Here is a 19,454-nt window from a genome sequence, read left to right on the forward strand (position 1 = left end):
ATGAAAATAAATTTTATAACATAAATCCCAAGAGAACTATAACTATACCAGGGCAAACAAGACACTTCCATAAAAAGTGCCTGAGAATTGGAGCTGAAATTTACAGCAAAAAGTAATTTAGTTTGACAGTGCAAGTATGTTGCAAGCCAAACAGAAAAAGAGAGTGATCCAGGTGGGAAGTGCTTAGCATAAAGGAAGGTCCAAGAGGGAAGTAAAGTCAGATAACTGGTTTTCAACCTAGTTTTAATTAAAAAAATATGGTGCTGAATCTCTAACTTTTTCAGTATATCGTCACAAACCTTCTAAAATTGACTAAACACAAGAAAAACTATATTACTACTGAAATTCCTTGTCACAGGTAATATTGAGAGACTGAAGTACCCTGCTCAGGAGGGAACACGAAGTTTGCTAGATGGCAGCAGTGATGTACATGTCATTTGGTATCTTAATATTTTAGGTTGTTCGTTTTGTTGTTTTTTATTCCAAAATAAAAGCAAACCAGACACCAAGATATATATTGTGCGTGCATGAAAGAAAAACACACACACATTCAGATGCCTCTCCTTCTTTGGCCGAGGAGGAATCTAGTCAACAATCTTCCATACATAGTCTGTTTGTAAATGGAAGGCTGGGTACAGAAGGCTTCAGGATGTGCAAAATGACCAGTAAAAACCAGATTGTTTCTGGCATCAGACATACTTCACATTGACATATATCACTATCTAGCTTCCTTGTAACCAAGGAAGATTGTCCTGGGTTTTGGAAGCAGGGCTGGGGCTGGAAGAGAGGCCTGTCATTTCTCTATAGGCGCTGTGTGACTCTTCAGGAGCTGTGACTTCTCCTGTAGCTTCTACATGTCAATATTACCCATATCAGTGCATCTCAAACAGAAACCTGCAGTTGGGGGAGAAATGCAGAGGAAATGTGCAGAAGCAAGGATGAAAACAATTTCTTGCTTTCATATTTCTTGCCTTCTTCTGATGCCTGGCCTGTTGGATTTTCCAAGATGGGGAAGTCCACTCCTTTTCCAGTGGTTGTAGTCTTACCTGTGCACTGGAAAAATGGGCTGAAACAGTGGCTTCAGTACTAAACAAACTTGACTGAGAGACATAGAGATCTGGTGGGTTTAAATGAAGAGAAATTAGATGTTATAAGCTTTCATGGGTGGCATGGAAACTCTTTGATACTTGAGAAATATAATCCTTCCTTGATCTTGCTAAACACAAGTGAGAAACAGAATGATTTTGAATGTGACATATCCTCTGACCCTTTGTTACCCAGTTACTATTAGTAAAACCACAGGTTGTCAGACCTAACTGTTGGTTCACAACACCTGTGTGGGTCAGCAGAAAGGGCAGGGCTCTGAGAGAATAACTGGGAGCACCTGGGGAGGTACCTGCCTTTTTTTTTTTTGTTGTGTTCGGTTCAATGCTTAGCTGCTTCTGGAACCGTGAACTGAGTGGGGAGCTGCCTTGGAAGAAAATTGTGAAAAATACAAGTGCGTGCCAAATTTCTGTGTTGGTGTGATGTGTTTTTTTGTTTTGTTTTTGGTGGTGTGTTGTGGCTTTTTTGTTTTTTGTGTGCGTGTGTATAAACAGATGCCTGACCAGGTTAAGTGTCTGTTTAAGATGTGAAATGCCTGGCTTTTTGCTGATGGTAGATGAGCCGTGTTCCATTTTTAGTCACATGGACAAGGAAATTGGTAACTAATCAGTTGCAGAGAAATTTGACTTTAGATTTTCAGGACTTCGTTGTCCAACATTCTTTGAAACTACAGTCTCTGCTCCTGGAAGAGTGCAACAAATAGGGAAAGCAGCATTTTCTATAGGAGTCCTGTGGAGAAAAGAAGGAAAGGTAAGAGGAACCCTGATGCAAAGGAAAAGGGGCTTCTACTTGAATTTGTGGTTATTTTTATGGTCACACTTATGTATAATGAGCTCACCTATGAAATCTATTAATGACATGTATCACCTAGGAGAGATCACAATAGCAGCAGTAAATGGCTTCCTACAGCACGACAAGCTCTATGCTTGTAACTAACTGCAAGACATAATACTCATTAAAATGCACTTTTACCACTTAAAATAAATTATAGAGCTTTTACAGAGCACTGAAGTGATTCTTACTATGAAGTGTGACTATTTTCCTGTGTTCTCCTATCCTGACCAGACAGTAAGCACACCTCATTATTTCCAGATAGGTAGCTGAATGTGAAAACTAATAATTCTAGTCAGTGAATCTGGCAGAGTAATTATGTCTTGATATGTATGTTGTGAGGAAACTCAAGCGCATCTGAGGAAGCTGAGCTGCTGCAGTTAATTGACCATGGGTAGTGACTAATTTCATTCGAGAACCGTAAGTAGAATGAAAATCTTGTACTAGGAACTTAATGAGAGGATCTTCGCTTTTGCCAAAATATTGACCCTGCTGGCAGTGTAAAGCGTGAATAAAGAAATTACATTGCTTTTTTGCACATCCCTGATTTGGGAGGAATGCTTACATGATTTTTGTGTAGAAAACTGATTGATGATCATTCCCTAGTAACGGATCTTAATTGGAAAACAAGACAAACAAGAGAAGAAATGAATGTCTGCATTGCATGTGGCCCAAGACTGATTCTGTGAAAGTGAATCTGTTTAAGGCATGTATTATTTCAAAGAGATTTCTAGTTAAAACAGTTTATTAATTCTCATAACTTTTTGAAGGAGCATAAATTAATTATAACATTGAAATAAACTTGGGATAGTAGGATATTTCTGTTATTCCGGTACAGATTTTTGTAGTTCTTAAGCCTTATTTTTCTTTCTGAGTTGTTTTAACTAAATCAACAGCACAAACATAGGAATAAAAATTGTAGCTTTCTATCGATTTTAACTAGAAAACAAGATTTGGGATACAGTGGGAAAGGAAGGATCTTTGGGTTGTTGTTTCTACTACTGCAAGTACTTACTCATGATATTTCTTTCATAAGCTGATCAACATGTATCTTAAAATACTTAAGAGTAGCAGGGCAAACTGTTAAATAGGAAGCTTTTGGCGGACCATGTTTTTCTGATAGTTAGCCCTCTACATTCCAGCCTGAATTGATTTATGGCCGGTGTGTACCACTTTGTCTTTGGGACAATATTGTCCTATGGCTTACATAACACTTCTCCCTAACATTGTTTTTCCCCTTTCTTGACAATAAGCACAAATCCTATCGGAACTTCTTTTGCTGGGTGAAACAAAATTCTCTGTCCTTGTTAAGCAGACATATGTCCTTTCCCAGCTGCGGCAGCACTAAATGAAGAAGTTACCATCTTCTAATTTATCATCCTCCCCTGGAAATTAAAATCTAATATTATCTACCAGCAGAGCCACCAATGTGAAAACACTTTGAATAGTCTCTGTGAATGTTTTGTTGACTGGTGGTTATATTGGGTAAGTTGATTAAACCGGGTAAGGTGGTAACTAGCTCATCGTGTATGAAATAGATTCAGAACAGTTCAGCAAAGCAACCTTAGCAAGCATCTATAAGAGAGCTATAATCTCTGGCAAAGAACTGGTGATGGGTAATTTGGAGTAGACTGGGGGACACCTCTCCTAACCCACACTGTGCTGGTTTAAGAAGAATATACGTGTACATATGTGGGCTCCTCTTTGTGAATGTTTTATCTGAGCTTGTCCTTTTCACCCAGTTCTTCAGCTGGGCTTGTGTAAAATGGAGCAGGTTAACAAGCCCAGTGAGTGAGTACCTTAGTTATACTTAGAGCACTTAGTTTCTCCTGACTGCCAACACTGAGTCATATGCAGATTTCATCTGAATGGGTCACATCTTTGAGAAGAAAATAGTGTTAGGGCTGATGAGGTATTTTTATCCTGAGATCTGCTAACTAAACCCAATATTGATAACTTTGAACTGGTAAGGGGTGCACGTTTTGTATTTGAATGACTTGGGGCATGTATGTGGGAAAGTATTTTCACTGTTTTTGTTTTTCAGTAGTAGTAGTTGTTTTACAAGGTGGGTAGCAGTTTTGTGTACCAAAAATTTCTTACAGAGCAGAAAAAGATACAGAAATTGTAAGCAGTTTGGGAGCAGAATATGTTTATTTATTTAACTTTATTTATATTTTAATAAGGGCAATACCAACTTGTGCTAATGTTGAAGCTTTGTCTTTTTTTTTTGCTTTAGACTTCATTTATATTAAAAATGTAATTTCTTCTTACTGTTAAACAATGATACTGTTAGTGCTTTTTTATATTCACTGAATGCCGTGTGCAGCAGTGATCCAGCAGACTGATATGTAATTGTGTAGCATCTTGAATGCACAACATCTGCCACTGCTACTCTGTGAACTGAACATCCCTCATAAACAGAACACGGAGACTTGTTAGAAACAGTGTTATTTCAAGAACTGTGTACTCCATAACTTAAAGGAGTGTGTATATCCTATAGATAATATACTTGTATAAATGCTCTCCCCATGATATCTGTGAAGACCTTATTTTGCCTGTTTGCTGCCTTTTTTTTTCCACCCTCCCTCCCATTCCAAACCATATGCATTGCTTTTAAAAGTTTCGCAAAAAGACTTCCTGGTCATCTAAATTAGGCATTCAAAATCTACTAGCTATTCAGGTTTCTCCTTGGCACAGAACATTTTCCAAATGGAGGGAATACAAGACAGCCAGAGAAGGGGACCTGTTCAAGTAGGATGGTAAATGGCCCAACTAAGTACCTGAAGTTCAGGTTGTCCACTCCATGCATCATTATGCAGTACAGACATACTCTTTGATACTTAGCATTTATAGAGCTGACAGGCTGTAATTAAAACTGTGCCAATTTGTATCTGAAATCCAAGAAGAGGTATGAATGGAAACTCATGGTACCTTTTTACATATTCATTTTGACTGTAGATGTACTTGCATAGGAATGCTGGCTAGAGAACACTTTCACAAAAATCATGAAGGGTATGTTCTGAATGGTGGTGCAAATACATTCAACAAGATTGCATGCACTTGTGAAATGTGAGGAAGCTGGATGTTACATGAATATGGTGATGTATTAGTGATTGGCTCTTCCAGCAGAGAGAATCAAAGCCTTGATGAAACAAACAAAATGAGTGTGTTTTACAAACCAAAGCCATGAGCTGAATGAGGTCAAGTCTTGCCTTCCTCAGCTCCTTAAACATCAGGACAGATAATATTAATGTACTTTTGAGAGTTTCCTGGCTCGGGCTCTGATGTTGACCTCTATCAGGCTTTCTTGTCACCTTTTCCATCCTGCCTCAAGTAAGTTTTAATATTCTGCAAGCTTGGACTCTGCAGGCTTTTGTTCTCTTCTAGCAATACATCTGCATTTGATTTCTACAAAGAGTTGACATAAAATTCCTCACAGTATCTATTGTTGTAACTGTCTCTTCCATCTTTAGCTTTAGCACAGTACGATAAACTCTGTTTAATGCTACTGTGCCTTTATTCATGCAGTGTTAATGAAGACAGAATAAGCAAAAATCTCAGATGATAGAGGTGCTCTTTATCATGATGTTAAAATACTGAATTAAGACTGAAGCTTACAGAAACAGAAAGAAAATTCAGCTCAAGTTGTCTGATCTCATTAAGGAGAATTTCCAGATAAACTCAGGTGGTTTATGGTGTTTAATTCTCACTTTGTCTATTTTCATTTTGTGTTGTTTAGTCACAACCTTGCTGTGTTGCGAGGGTTCTTAGATACCCAAGAGGTGGTTGGGTACTTTCACTTGTTGTGTGTTGGTGTGGTGTGTGTGTTGGTGTGTTTTTTTTTTTTTGTTTGTTTGTGGTTGGTTGGTTGGTTGTTTTTTTTGACCCCCCAGGACAAGAGAGAAATAAAGTAGACACTGCTACTTGACTATTGTATTTTCTTCTGGATTTCATGTTTCAGCAGTTCTTCCCTGAAATGTTTTAATGAGGGAAGTCCTAATAAACTATATGGGTATTCTTTCACCAAGATAGCTAATGAAAATATAGGAAAGTATGAAAGACATTGTGCCAACCTGTATTGTTTTGAAAGCCTCATCTTTCTGCTTTCCATCCTGTGTAATTTTTTTTGCTATTATTTTCATGTGTAGTAGCTAAATACCAAGTTATTGTTAAGACTCGGTGTCCAGGTAAGCCTAAAGAAGAGGTGCTCTAGTAATCTACAGCCTTGATGACTGCTCAGTGGGTGATCATGAACTCCAGACTTTCAAAGAGCAGGATGGCTTCAGAGATAAGCAAAGAGAGAGTTCCTCTCTTACCCCCAGCAGATTAAGATGCAAGAGGAATATGTAACTTATGTGGAATGATTTACGCTCTGGGTTTAGCTCCTTTTTTGCTGTTTCAAAATCATCTGAGGGAGCATAGTACCTCAGGTGAACAGGCTTAAGGTCGCTTGCTGTTTTTTTCCCCTTCTTTTATGTGCTGCACATGGTTTGCTGTAAGGAGCTTTACACTGTGTTCAAATTCCATTCTGCTTACCCAGTGGTTTCACAGAATGATTTCTTTCTCTTAAATGAAGACCTTATTTGGGAACCTTTCCTGAAGAGGGGGTCTAGAAACAGGTTTGGAAATGTTGTAGTTTAAACTTTATATATTGAAGCTGCTACTAGTTTAATACAGAGTGTTTCAAAAAGATGGACCCAATTTCAAAGTAGTATATTTCATGATGGTGATATGTTACAATTACACAAAAGCTTACAAACAATTTAATGAGTTATCAAGTAGAGGTAATAATTTGAAACTTTATGCCCTGCCCTTTCAAGTGGTAAGAGTTTCATTCATGGGCAGTTTGTGGTTGCAGAGATACAGTGATTTCAAATTGGGTCCATCTTTTTGAAACACCCCGTACATTCTTCCTGGGTCTGATTTAAGGTATCTTTGGAAGGAGGCATATTTACATATAAATTTTACTACTTGTTACATTTACACAAAATAAGCCTGGCATAGTGGGAAGAGCTTTGATCACTTAACTCCTCTTGCTATGGCCAGGGCTGCCTCTTTGAGGATGCTAATAGCTCTTCAATTTGGCAAATAATATCTTGCTTATACTGATAAAATTTCCTACAGGTGGCTGAGTATGAGAAAAGATTGAGTTATTCCCCATGTGAGTGAAAATTCATGGGCAGCACTATGCAGTATTCAGGCAGCTTTACTTATAATCTTGTGGGCATGCAGGCCTTTTTTTTTTTTTTCTCTCCAATAAAATACTTCGATATTTTCACTGGCATCTTAAAAATAAGCCTGAACATTTTGCCATTAAGAAATCATAGAAAAAAGAAATTAGAAATTGAATGAAAGGTCACATATATATCGCAAACAGCCATCATTTCATTGCTCGTAAAAGACAGAAACTCTCATTGCCATTGAGAAACCATTTCCAATGAAGCAGGCACTCCACCATTGAAGTCTCAATTCTGAGCTCATAGGGAGATCTACAAAACATCCTCAAAGATAAGCCTGGCAACTAAGCTTTATGGCAGTACTGTTCATAGCCGGAAAAGTGAAATGATATGGGTACGAAATACTTGCGGAAAAAGCTGGTTCTAATAATGCCAGGTAGTTTAATTGCATGGTGCTCTGAACAGCTGTACTTGGTGGAATAGGAGGAGATGGAGACTGCAGTACAGGTTGAAATATTTCATATGTGTTTTGCCAGGAAAGAAAATACTGATGGATTTGTGAGTTCAGAGCAATCGCTGTAGCTTGTACTTAACTTGAAATTTGTTGCTTCTGTTTGACCTAAAAGAGAGGCTCATGTGTCTGAAAAGTTGTCTATTTCTTTGCAGTTCAGGTGGTGCAATAAAAATATTACCCTCCCATAAAAGACAAAGATGAATTCTGGCATTTATCTTTTCCTGCAGTCCTAAAAGTGTTTTAGGTGTGTGGTGTGTTGGGTTTGTGTGTGGTGTGTTTTTTGTGGTGGTGTGTGTGTTGTGGTTTTGTGTTTTTTTTTTTTTTTTTAATCAAACTGAAATCTTTCTGTTTATGGCATCTTTAATGATAGCCACGCATACTATCCACCACTTTGGATCTTTAATATCTAGCACACAGGCTTTCCTTTTGAATCTTCATGCACTTCCAAGCATTAGGAATATTTTAAAATATTTTAAATATTTAACTAATACCAAGCAAATGCATTTGTCATGCAGAGAAAAATTATTACATTTTTCTCCTGTGTAGTGATTATCTTATGAGAAATTAAGTATGCAGTGACTCTAAGGTTGATAATATACCATATGTAGAGTAATTAAATATTACTGGAACATCTGTGACACACCTTCAAAACAAAACTCTTTTCTTTGCTTGTTTTCCAAAGGCAGAGTCCCAGCAGGGGGCTCCCAGGTAACACAGAAATCTTCAGTGGTCTTAATGCACACTAGTTGCCCACACTTGTACAACAGCTGTGTATTTTAGAACTTCTTAAAATTTGAGTTAAATTACTATTTAGAGTCCTTATTAGTTTTTTTTAAAAAGCTTTCTAGTTAAGGAAGGTTTTGGTTGCTAAACTCTTGGCTCATCTTAAAGTGTTTCAAGTGGAAGTTGCTGTTCCTTGGATACAAATGTAAATGCTAAAAAGCTAAAATTTTTGCTATAGATCTTTAAAAAAAATCTGTCTGATACAGATCTTGTGGAAATCTAGGCTTAACACCATCTACCATCCCAGAAAGACCATGGAATTCTTACAGATCTTAGTAATTTTCTGCAAGCACATGGAGTGCATGCCATATATAAAGAAGAGGCAGCATTAATTAAGAGCAGAATTATCAGTCTCACGTAAAGAAATAGTTTAAAAAAATGAAAATTTCATATACTATCCTAGAATCCTGCCAAAAAATAAAAGTGCTGATTTTATTGCTGTTTCAATTATTTCTTTCAGTGAAAGACTAAACAGTTGGAGACTGTAACAAACAAACAGGCCGGTAGCCAACTGGATTTTAAATGATGCCAGTTGGGGTCGATGGCATAATTCTTAGGAAATAATTTGACATTTTTTTTTCTTTCCTCCCTTCCCTCATTTGTAAAAAGTATACTACGGATTAATCAAAAGTATTTCTTCAGGTACTGAAATATGTCTTGTAGAATAGTTTGAGCTAATAAAATAGAAATTGAGATTTTTTTTTTTTGATTGGACTCCAATGGTGTGTTCCACAGATGTTTTCTGACAGAAAAAAATAATGGGAAACGGGTGAAGACATTATTTGAACCAAAACCTTACCAATAAAATAAGCATGTGCAATTTTTTTTCTGTCTCTTGATCAATTAGAGCATATTAAAACTAATAAATACAGCACTGAGGACATATAGGTGATTTACTTGGATAACTGTTAGGCCTTTTAAAAACTCTTAAATATTATCTCCCTTTTTACCAAAAAAGTAGATAGCCTTAAGAGATACGGTATTTCCTTTGTAAAAAGGTTTATCATCAAACCTGAGAATGAGTTTAAAACATCGCCTATCAGCTAATAAAACCAAAAATACCAAGATTTCCACACTAGATTCACTTTCCAGGTTCTTCATTTACACAAATATATTAGGAACAGGACTGGAAGTAGATTTATGCTTCCAATATAAGCACTTGATCACACTGTCTTACATAGTTTACAAATCCATCTATCTGAAGATCATGAAGAATGCTGCATTTCAGTCTCTTGTGGCTGTGTTTTTGGAGGTGGCCTGAAAGGCTCCTCTAAACAGGACACCAGCAGCGAATGTCAGAGCATCACAGAGTGAAATTTCCCTGGCCTGAGGAGTGCCAAGGGGTTTTAACTTCCCCAAATTTCTTCTGCATGTGCCATGATGCATGGGAGATGTCAGCTTACCCTTTGTACAAAACTTATCTTCTCGGATGATAAACTTTTCTGTCTGATCTATAGAAATGATGGTAATATAAGATGATGTATATGTATCCTTTTGGAAGGTGATCAGTCCGACTAAGCTTACTGTTAATCATGTGGCTTTGGAAAATTGGCCTTTGGCACTTCTCCATGAACATGAAGAACTGGACACTTTTCATATGCGGAAGATACATAATTTTTTAAAACATAAGCACAAATAATTTGTACTTGTTTTGATTTGCTTTTAGCTGTTATTTCTAAAGAGAAGCTAAGTATATACTCTTACTGGCCTGATTCTAGGAAGGATCAGTGTGGGGGATTTTTTGTTTGTGTGTATGTGTTTTGTTTGGTTTGTGGTGGGGTTTTTTTGAGGGGGGGAGGAGGGAGGCATGGACATGTGGCGTTTGTTTTGTGGTTTTTGCAAGTGTGGGGTGTATGTGTTGGTTTTGTTTGTTTGTTTTTTAGCTGCCTGATACTTTTATTGCATAGAAAAGGTATACATTCACCCCTTACTCCTCCCATCCCTCTGACTTTTGTTGAACTGGTACTTCACTGATGTCACTGATCAACATCAAAAAAATGAGAGCAAGGTTGGTTTTGAGAAGCTAAGAACTTCCATTTTCTCACTCAATAATAATTGTTCTCAGCAGGCTCAAAATTAATAGCATGCAAATTGGAAATGTGCGGCAAAGCACAACCTTAATTACTGTCCCTTTTAAATTTTTATTATTAGAGGGAAATGGATTTGCTTTTTATTAAATGTCTTTTTAATGAACTTTAAGACTTGGAAAACACACATACTGTGGTACGTACTAAATATATGCTGATATGAAATGTACTACTTAAAGTATGTTAGCACATTAGAATTCAGCACAGATCTCTATTATTATCTACCTGTATACAGCATTATATAAAAACATAAAGTAAACAATCTGTACTGCTAACAATACCTACCAGCTCTATAAGTTAAATTGCAGTGGTTTTTAGAAAAGTTTTCGTGTTTTTCTTTCAAAAATACAAGTGTTGTAACTGTATGTGTCCATTTGATATTCCTTGCAAAGTATAAGCGGCAAGAAACGTATTCAAAATCTAGTATTTCAGGGAAAAAGCAAATAATATAAAGTTATGCAAACTTAAGAACTAACTCCTAGAGTATGAAGATGAAATATGTGCTGCCACAGGGGTATGTATGCGACTGGACACACTGATACAGTAGGAATTACAGAGCTCACATGTGAAAAGCTTGTGGGGATTTTCTTTCTGGTGATTCACTTACAAGATTTCTGTGTGCCTAATATGTTATCAGGCACAAGCTTTTATTGTTGGTGAGAGGAGAAATCTGATGTGGTAAATATTCAAAATCTCCCTTCTCATCTGATATCTACCCTCTAAAAGAAAGTAAAGAAATAACTACTTGTAAATTACCTATGTTACTGTTGGATGAAGGGTATATAAATTTATTTGATTTTTTTTTCTTGTTCAAAGATACTTAATTATTAATATCTGCCATTAAATTTATTTTTACTTGATTTCTATCTCAATGTGTTTGTGGGAACTATAAATAATAACATCATTTATACACAACAGAGATGAGCTTTGGTGTGAATGGAGTTCTTTTAAAAATAAATAAATAGTAAAAAAGAGACTGTATACAGAAATGCAGATTGGGTTGACAGTTGCATCATAATTCCAAAACATTGAAAGACATTCTCACTGATGATATGTGAGAAAGGGAGGACTTGCTCAGATTTAGTAGACAAAACATAGTCTGTAAAACAGAGGATAAGAAAATCATCCAAAATCAATTTATACCAACACAGCAAGAAATTATGTGCTCTATAGAAAATATGCAGTACATGCTTTGCAGTGTCTTTTGGCTTTAAAATTAAACATTTGTTAAATGTTGTTATTCTTTGGATAGTATTAATGCGGTCAGATAGCATAAACAATATTAATATATTTTAATAGCAAATAATTTCAGTAATCTGATTTTGATCTAGAATCTGCTTGAATTAAGTGGTCTTTGAATAAGGCCTAATGGGCTTTGCTCTACAAAATGCTTGTAATTCGGTTCTTCAAAGTGCTATACTTGATAGTGCAATCGATTACAGCATCCAAAGCTTGTGTTTAAATTCAAGCCCATGAAGCCAGTTATTGTGACTCCAGCAGACTGCTTATGTACTTAACTACTGATTACAAGAGCCACTGGTCAAGTATTTAATGCTGAGTCCATTTTAAGTATTTGTGGGTGTGTTTGTTTTGTTTCGTGTGTTTTGTGTTTGTTGTTGTTGTTTTTTACATACTATCTATAGGAATCATTCAACCTGAAGTGTTTTCCCACCTTCCCCAGGTTATTTTCCCGTTTAAAAAATGCTACGTGAAAAATGGAATAAAAATTAAGTTGGCTGAAATTAGAGGAAAAATTCCCAAATCCAATACAGGCAATTATTTGACAGTTCAGTAGGAGTTTACAAATATTTGCGCCCCACAGAGCCGTGTGTTTTTGCCACCCCTGCTGTTTATTGGGGTAAGAGAAGGTTGAGCTCTGCCCTACATGCCGCTGGCGGGGCTCTGGTTTGCTCTCGGTGGTGAGGATTTTTGCTCTTGGTGCGACCAGCGGCTTTCCCCCGGCTGTCTGTGGGGCCACTTATGCCAGAGGCAGGCAGCCAAGCTGTGCCCTGGTCACACCTGGGACTTCTCACCCTGCCCAGGACCACAGCTTTCTCCCTTTTTTTTTTTTTTGTGCTGTTGATTAACTACTAATTTACCACTTAATTTTATCAAGCCTGCAGGCTCCATTTTGTGCTTGACACTGAATAAAACCTCGGTGTTTCAGAAGCAGTATTTTTGGTTTGCACATAGAAGCCCATAAGGAGTTACAGGTTTTCTGGTTTACCTGCAGTAGTAAGGTTTATGTAAGTCACACCCTGTAAGTTTTAAGGGCTGTACTCACTTTTGTCTAAATTTCCTCAGTTTTGGCTGTGTGATTTCCGTTATAACTTATTACAATGATCATGATGTCAGGTATTCTTCATCAAAAGATGTTAAAAAATGATAAAACCCTGGTTTGATACATTACACTATATATAACAAATGTGCGAGTAAAGTAGTAGTGAGGTCGCATTTCACTGTATTATAGAGCACTACGTTGCCACAGCATTAAGGTTATAAATCCAACTACTCCAGCGCCAGGAGGTGCCCGAACTGAGGTTGTCTCTTTGATTCCCAGCCGTAGCGTTAAGCAGTGAGGTACCCAGCAGTCTCCAGGGATGCGTATACAGCAATGTGGGGCGTAGATTCCCGCTCCCCCCCAGTGCCCAGCTAAATACTGGAGAAGTAAAACAATGATTAATTGAGCTTCATGCAGTGAAGAGACTAAGTGTGCTGGTCCCCCACTGATTTATCATCCTTATCATCCCTGTAGCACTCTGTCCTTTCCAATCTTTTTACGTTAAGTAAGGGAATAAGAAACCGCAGGCTGGGCATGAAGAGCGCTGGGAGCAGCTGGAGGAGGCAGGTTTGGTGAGAAGTGTTCATGCCTGGAGAGGAGAGTGCAGCTAAGCTGGCAGGGAGTTTAAATGTGGGTTTCAACATCGAAGCTGGAGAAAAGTTTGGCTGGATCTGAAAAAAATGTTTCTGAAATTCAATAGGCCCAGCGGGGAAGTAAGGCTTTGCGCTGCTGCTGCTGTGTTGTCTGTTGCTAGTGAGTTAGATGACTGCAGGGGACACCCAGCCTGGGGAGGAGACAACCATTTAAAAAAAAAAAAGTAAAAAAGTACTTTTTATTTGAACTAGAGTAATGCAGTAGTTGTTTGTCATGAGTTTAGGGATGTCTGGGTTACAATTCCTTTATTATTGCTATTTTTTTTGGTGTCTGAATATAATTACATCTCTTTTTAGCATCTGAAAAACAAAGTGAGCAAATACAACTTCTGCAGGATTCTCTTATTCTGTTCCACATTTTTTTTTCATCAGCTAGAGCATATAACTGTTCTTCAGTTAAATTTGCTCTCTCATTCACTACAAATGAGTGATGCTGATACTGTCTCATTCCCTGATGCTCCTTCACCATTCTTGCAGAGAGCTATGAGACAGAATACACCTGCACTGCCTTTTTCCAGCAGTATTTAACCAAGCACGTCACTCACCCCTTGGCCTCCATGTAAAAAAAACAAGGTATATCTTGTTATGCCAATGCCTGCTTGAGTGCTACTGTGCTTCATGCGGTAAATTGCAGATTGTAGCTGTGTTGAGATGGTAAAATATATTTTTCTCAGAACATATTATACAAACTAGTTTGCAATTTCTATCAAATTAACCGCAGTGTGTGGGAAGTCACTCGGGACAGACTCTGTCAAATTAACCAGTTTTGTATGTGCTAAAAACAACCCTGAAAATGCATTTTAGGTTATGGCAACATCACATACCAGTGGTGCTGTGGCTCCCAGGCAAATACAAATATTCCCTGTTATGACTTAATAAATATACAGGCGAGGGAAGTCCTTGCCCAAGCATGAGAAAGCATAAGTGAACTTTGGCACCTTTTTCCCTCTGGTAACCACCAAGGATGAGGAGAAGCTCTTTCTCCTACAGCTAAGGAAGTCTAGTTAATAAATGCAGCTGTACTTTGGGGCATGCATGCTGCCTTCTGTGCACAGACTGTTGGTGCTGACTGCTTTCTCTCCACGGGCTCAGGTACTTGTCACTGTTTGCTCATCTCCTTGAACTAGCCACAGCTCGAGCTGCCTCAGACACAAGCCTCACAGTGCTGCAGGTTTGCACATTGACTCAAAGCGATTTTTTTTTCTTTCTTAGGAAGCAGGTGGCTACACCACAGAAAATAATAATAGCTGCTGGTGGGAGTACTTGATAGGAACTGAAGAATCACGCTCTTCAGGTACATAATACTTAACAGCGACACTCAACTTCCTGGTGTATTTGAAATGGAACGCAGTGCAAAAATTAATGTGGAGTTAACTATGTTTACGTGTATTTAATTGCTTGGGCAACAGGATGAAAGAGTTACTTGGTTAGTAGTGTTACACGTTATTCGCTACTGTGAATAATTAACACAAGCAGCATTTGAAGTAACAGACATAACAGCAATGCATAGTGTTAGAGGGCAGAAGGTTTGTGTATTCTGCGCCTGTACAAGTTTATATGCACACATTGTTCTTTAAAGTGTGGGGATATAGCAGCCGAAAGTTACTGGAAAAAATAGCTAAAGGGACTGTTAGTTTCTTCATAGCAATAATACTATAATGGAGACATACTGGAGTGATAATCCTTTGATATATGATCTAAAACCAGTCCAGTGCATTCAGTGCATATTTCCCTTGTTTGTTTATCTGTAAAGACAGAATATTAACCTTGTTTTATTTGTCCTCAACTCTATCGAGACTGAACATTGCAAATACTTGGCAGTTTGGCGTTTATGGATGCAAGCAAAGCAGGTTATTTAGAGCTCTTGTGATGGTTCCAATTCCAATTTAAAGCAGCCAGTAAAACTTCATATCTGAGCCTGCAAAGAAACATTTAACTCCGGACTGAGAATAAGAAATTTGTGTGGGGAATAAGAGACATGGGGGAAAGTAAACATTTAAATCATCACCGAGAGAAGAATTAAGGCCCTACCTAATTTGCTGGAAACTCAGACCCTGGTCTGCAGCATAATTGGTGTTGTCTGTCTTATTCAAGTCATGCCAGGCCAATTCTTCATCTTCGGTAATGAAAATGAAACTCACAGGTCACAGTTCCTCTGTGAGAGTTTTAGTGATATGGTCTTCTTGCACTCTATTGCATAGAAGCTAAATGCAAGCTAATATTTTGCAAAGTTTCTTCTCTACCTCTGAGGCCAAGATTGGAGCTGAGCTCAATTTTTTAACAGGCAATGCTGGATTTTGCCTAAGAACACTTTCTGCAGTGTTTATTTCTTACAAGGCGTATGTGTCACCTGGTATATGAAGAAATTGCTGTTTGTATGATCTAAACGTAATATATAGTCTGACAGAAGCATATTTATTATCACAAGAAAACCAAATGCTAATAGATGCAAACAGTGCAGTAATTGCCATCTGTTGTATGAAACCTATTTCAGCGTCTCTTAACTTCATTCTTTCTTCTATTCATTCGTTACCTTTGTCTTGGATAAGATGTTTGTTGTGGAATAGGTACATTACATGTGTTTTCACTGGCAGCTGTCAGACCCAAGTCTGCTCACCACATGTGTCTAAAGAGCTGCCTTGTCCTTGTAGAAAACATGGCACAGCAGCTTGAGCTGTGAAAAAGACCTGGCAGCTGAGCGTCTTCTCCTGTACATGGTTGGTGATGGCAGCACTGTCGGTGGATACAGGCACATCTGGCAACATTTGGCTGTGCTGCAGCCTGAGCCCCTGCTGCCTTTGTGCTGAGAAGGTGGGGAAGCCCAGGAACCCGGGAAAACCCCAGGCTGCCCATGTCAGTGTATGTTAAGGGTGTGAAGGCAGGGGTGAGAGAGAGGGCGGCAATCGCCCAGTACTAGACTGCAAGTGTGTGGAATATAGGTTGCCCTTTCTATTAGTGTGAGTTTTTTCTGTTTATTTGGGGTTTTGTTACGTTTGCTTTTCCTACTAAGAGCAGTGAGGTATTGGATGGGGTATTAAGCTGCAGAGCTGCTGCTTAACTACACCAATGTGAAAGGTTATTTAATCACATGAACTAGCAACTTCGTTATGTGAAGGTGACCAACTTTGCTGTTGCACTGGAGTACCCCTGAGAGGAACAGCACAGGTATTATGCTCCAGCAGGGTTACAGCTTCTTGGGCAGGCTGGTGCTTTGTGGATGGAGCATGTGAGAGGACTTGCAGCAGGCTCACCAGATGTGTCATAGGTTCTTTTGCTACCTCTGCAGAAGACAGTTATTGATATCAGATGTTTGGCACGTGAATGGAAGCGTGTGCACGTCATACATTTCTAGGTGTAGTTTATATGGTACACTACTGCTTGTGAGAGACTACTTGGCTCTAATGTGTGTTCCTGCCACTGTGCAAATCCTACAATGTAAATAAATTTTGTTAGAATCATAGAATGGTTTGGGTTGGAAGGGACCTTCAAGGTCATCTAGTTCCAAGTGCCCTGCCATGGGGGTCAGTTACTGGCCTTGAAAAGTTTTGAAAAAAAGTTTAGAAAAGTTTTCAGGCCAAGGAGTCCTCTAATGATAACTGCCCTGCTAAGCTGATTTTTCAGGAGACAGTTTGATTGAAAGGAACTGTAGGAAGTCTGAAGGCAATGGAAAAAGATGTATTTTTCAAATACGTTGTTCAGCAGATGATAACTGCAACCTGCAGTCTATCAGCTATTTCGCCATGGGTTCCTTGTTTTGTTTTTCACAACTGAAGTAGTAGTCTTTCTGTACCAGAAGAGATGTGGCTGTAGCAAAGTCCTTGTGTGGTCCTTAGTAGCGAATGATGTACTGCTTGCGAATCTGACAAGTTCAAAAAAAAATTTGTGATGAACCAAAATAATAATATTTAAATGATTTTTTTTTTTTTTTGGTTTCTTACAAAGCTTGAATTGATAGGTTGGAAAGTTTTTTCTGGGTGCATGGGTAGTGTAGTATTTTAAAAAACTATGTTTTTATAGGCTAAGAGGTAATTTCAAACTTATTTTCAGTAAGCTCTAAGTCATCTTTCTCCAAATATTACTTCAATTTCAAATTGCTGAAGCAGTTTGGGTTTGTTTTTTTTTTTTTTGGTCCTATCTTGGGTACCATTTTGTTTTGTCTTTGTGTCTGTTTTTTGTTATTGTTGTTTGTTTTGGGAGTTTTTTGTTTGTGTTGTGTTGTGGGTTTTTTTTTTTCTGATTAACTGAAGTATGTTTTCAGGTTTACATTCTCCACACATTTTCACTGTTGAATGATAAGAGCAAACAAAGGTTGTTGCAAGCAGGCAATTTTGTGGTGGTTCTGCCTTCCCTCCTCGAGCAAAGCTACCTTAACTTTAAAAAAAATCCAAAGCCTACTCAGGCTCTGCAGTAACCTGAACATAACAAATAATGTGGTTTAGTTTTTTTTTTTAATTTGTGTACTTTAACATTAGATTGTGCCTGTTCAGATTTTAGAATAAATTTTTATCTACAGGGGTGAACATAGGTTGCACTGTATGAAGGAGGAGTTGTGGTGTAAATAGGCAGTGATAAATTGAAGCAGATTAAAGAAAACCTGTACTTGGCTGTATAGATAATCCTTAATTCATGTAAATTTTCAAATGTCCCTTTTCTATTCCCTACCAAATGCTGGTCACATTTCTTCAGATGTCTCCCAATTTTATATTCAACATTGTTCTAAAGAACTGCTGGAGAGATTTCAGAAGGCAAGAAGTGTTTGTCTAAGCTATGATTACCAGGTGAGAACCATAATAAAGAACTCATTAGTAGTGTTAATATGCACAGAAGAGACAAAAGAAACAGGGGAATCAGGCTTTGTTAGTTATGGCTATAGCTAGTAAAGGAAGTTTTGATGCCCTGAGGAAAACTCTGGGATGTATTGTGGTGTGGTCTAGATGGGGTATTTGCTGACTCATAAAGCTGCACTGAGAAACCAGGAAAAAACAGAGGAGAGCAGCATTAGTACTACCTGCGCTTGCCAGTCACAGCTTGCATTCTGTTTGAACAGCCATATATCCAATTAAAAAATCCAACATACCGTAGGCCATAAAGGACTGTCCCATCTGGATGGAGTCGAATCATTCGGTTTTTCACTGTTACCCCATGGACAAATGACTTCTTGTCATTTTGGAAATATGTGTCCGGCACCCAGAGCTGGTCAGCCACTCTGTTGTCCAGAGTTAGGTTCAAAGGTATTCCAGAATAAGAGAGCCTTTTATCCCTCCAGGACTGCTGGAAGTACATGGTCAGGGTGTAGTCCTAGAGAAGAAACAAGAAGGGCTTTTTGTATTTTGCATGCTAATTAACTTAACAGAAGCTTGTTTTTAGACAACTCTCAGTAACTGAGTATCAGTAGCAATAGGAAGTTTAAGGACTGTTAAGATGTTGCTGTTATTAACCACAACTGTGAGTCTTGGCCTGTTCATCTTAATGTTGAACTTCACACTACTTGCTAATGGCAGTGACCATCCCTGGCTGCAGGCTTTCAAAACCTTTCGAATCAAAGAAAATACACGGTACATTTGGGTGTCCAGCCTATGGATCACGCTTGCATGTTTTTTTGATAGGTTTTTGTTAATACGAAAAGAGCAGGGTTTAGCTGACTTCAGCCAAATAGCATCGCATACCATTGAGGACCCTCTTCTGATATTCCCTGTCTTTGCCCTGAAAGATTCTCCCCCTAGTCCAGAAAGGGCAGCAGTTCCTAGACCTCCTGAGAAAGTGCAAATACAACCTCTGAACATATAATGAACAACTTCCCATTCTGCATCTGCTGAAGCTGCCAGGTGTAATGACCTTAGATAGCTGGGCACATCTCGCCTCAGCCTGGGGAATGCGGTGCTTTCTGTCCTTGAAAATCAAATATTACCACACGGAAAATGAACATCATCTCTTGACAATCATGTTGTGGCTTAGATGAAATACCATTTATGCAGTCCTTCAGCTTACACTTAGTCTGAAAAGAAATTTTTCTAAAAGGCTTCT

The 19,454-nt window shown here is 38.2% G+C and overlaps 1 protein-coding gene across 2 annotated transcripts in view; it reads right to left on the minus strand.

Annotated features, from left to right (window-relative positions):
- The window catches only part of GABRB1 (gamma-aminobutyric acid type A receptor subunit beta1), a 113,453-nt gene that overhangs the window by 31,604 nt on the left and 62,395 nt on the right, over nucleotides 1-19,454 (minus strand). For both annotated transcript variants that reach the window (XM_065633715.1, XM_065633716.1), the window contains exon 4: nucleotides 18,508-18,728. In XM_065633715.1, coding sequence (XP_065489787.1) covers nucleotides 18,508-18,728 — 221 coding nt within the window. The remainder of the gene's footprint in view (nucleotides 1-18,507; nucleotides 18,729-19,454) is intronic.

Source organism: Caloenas nicobarica, chromosome 4 (genome assembly GCF_036013445.1).
Source record: "Caloenas nicobarica isolate bCalNic1 chromosome 4, bCalNic1.hap1, whole genome shotgun sequence".
In the NCBI taxonomy this organism is placed as follows: Eukaryota; Metazoa; Chordata; class Aves; order Columbiformes; family Columbidae; genus Caloenas; species Caloenas nicobarica.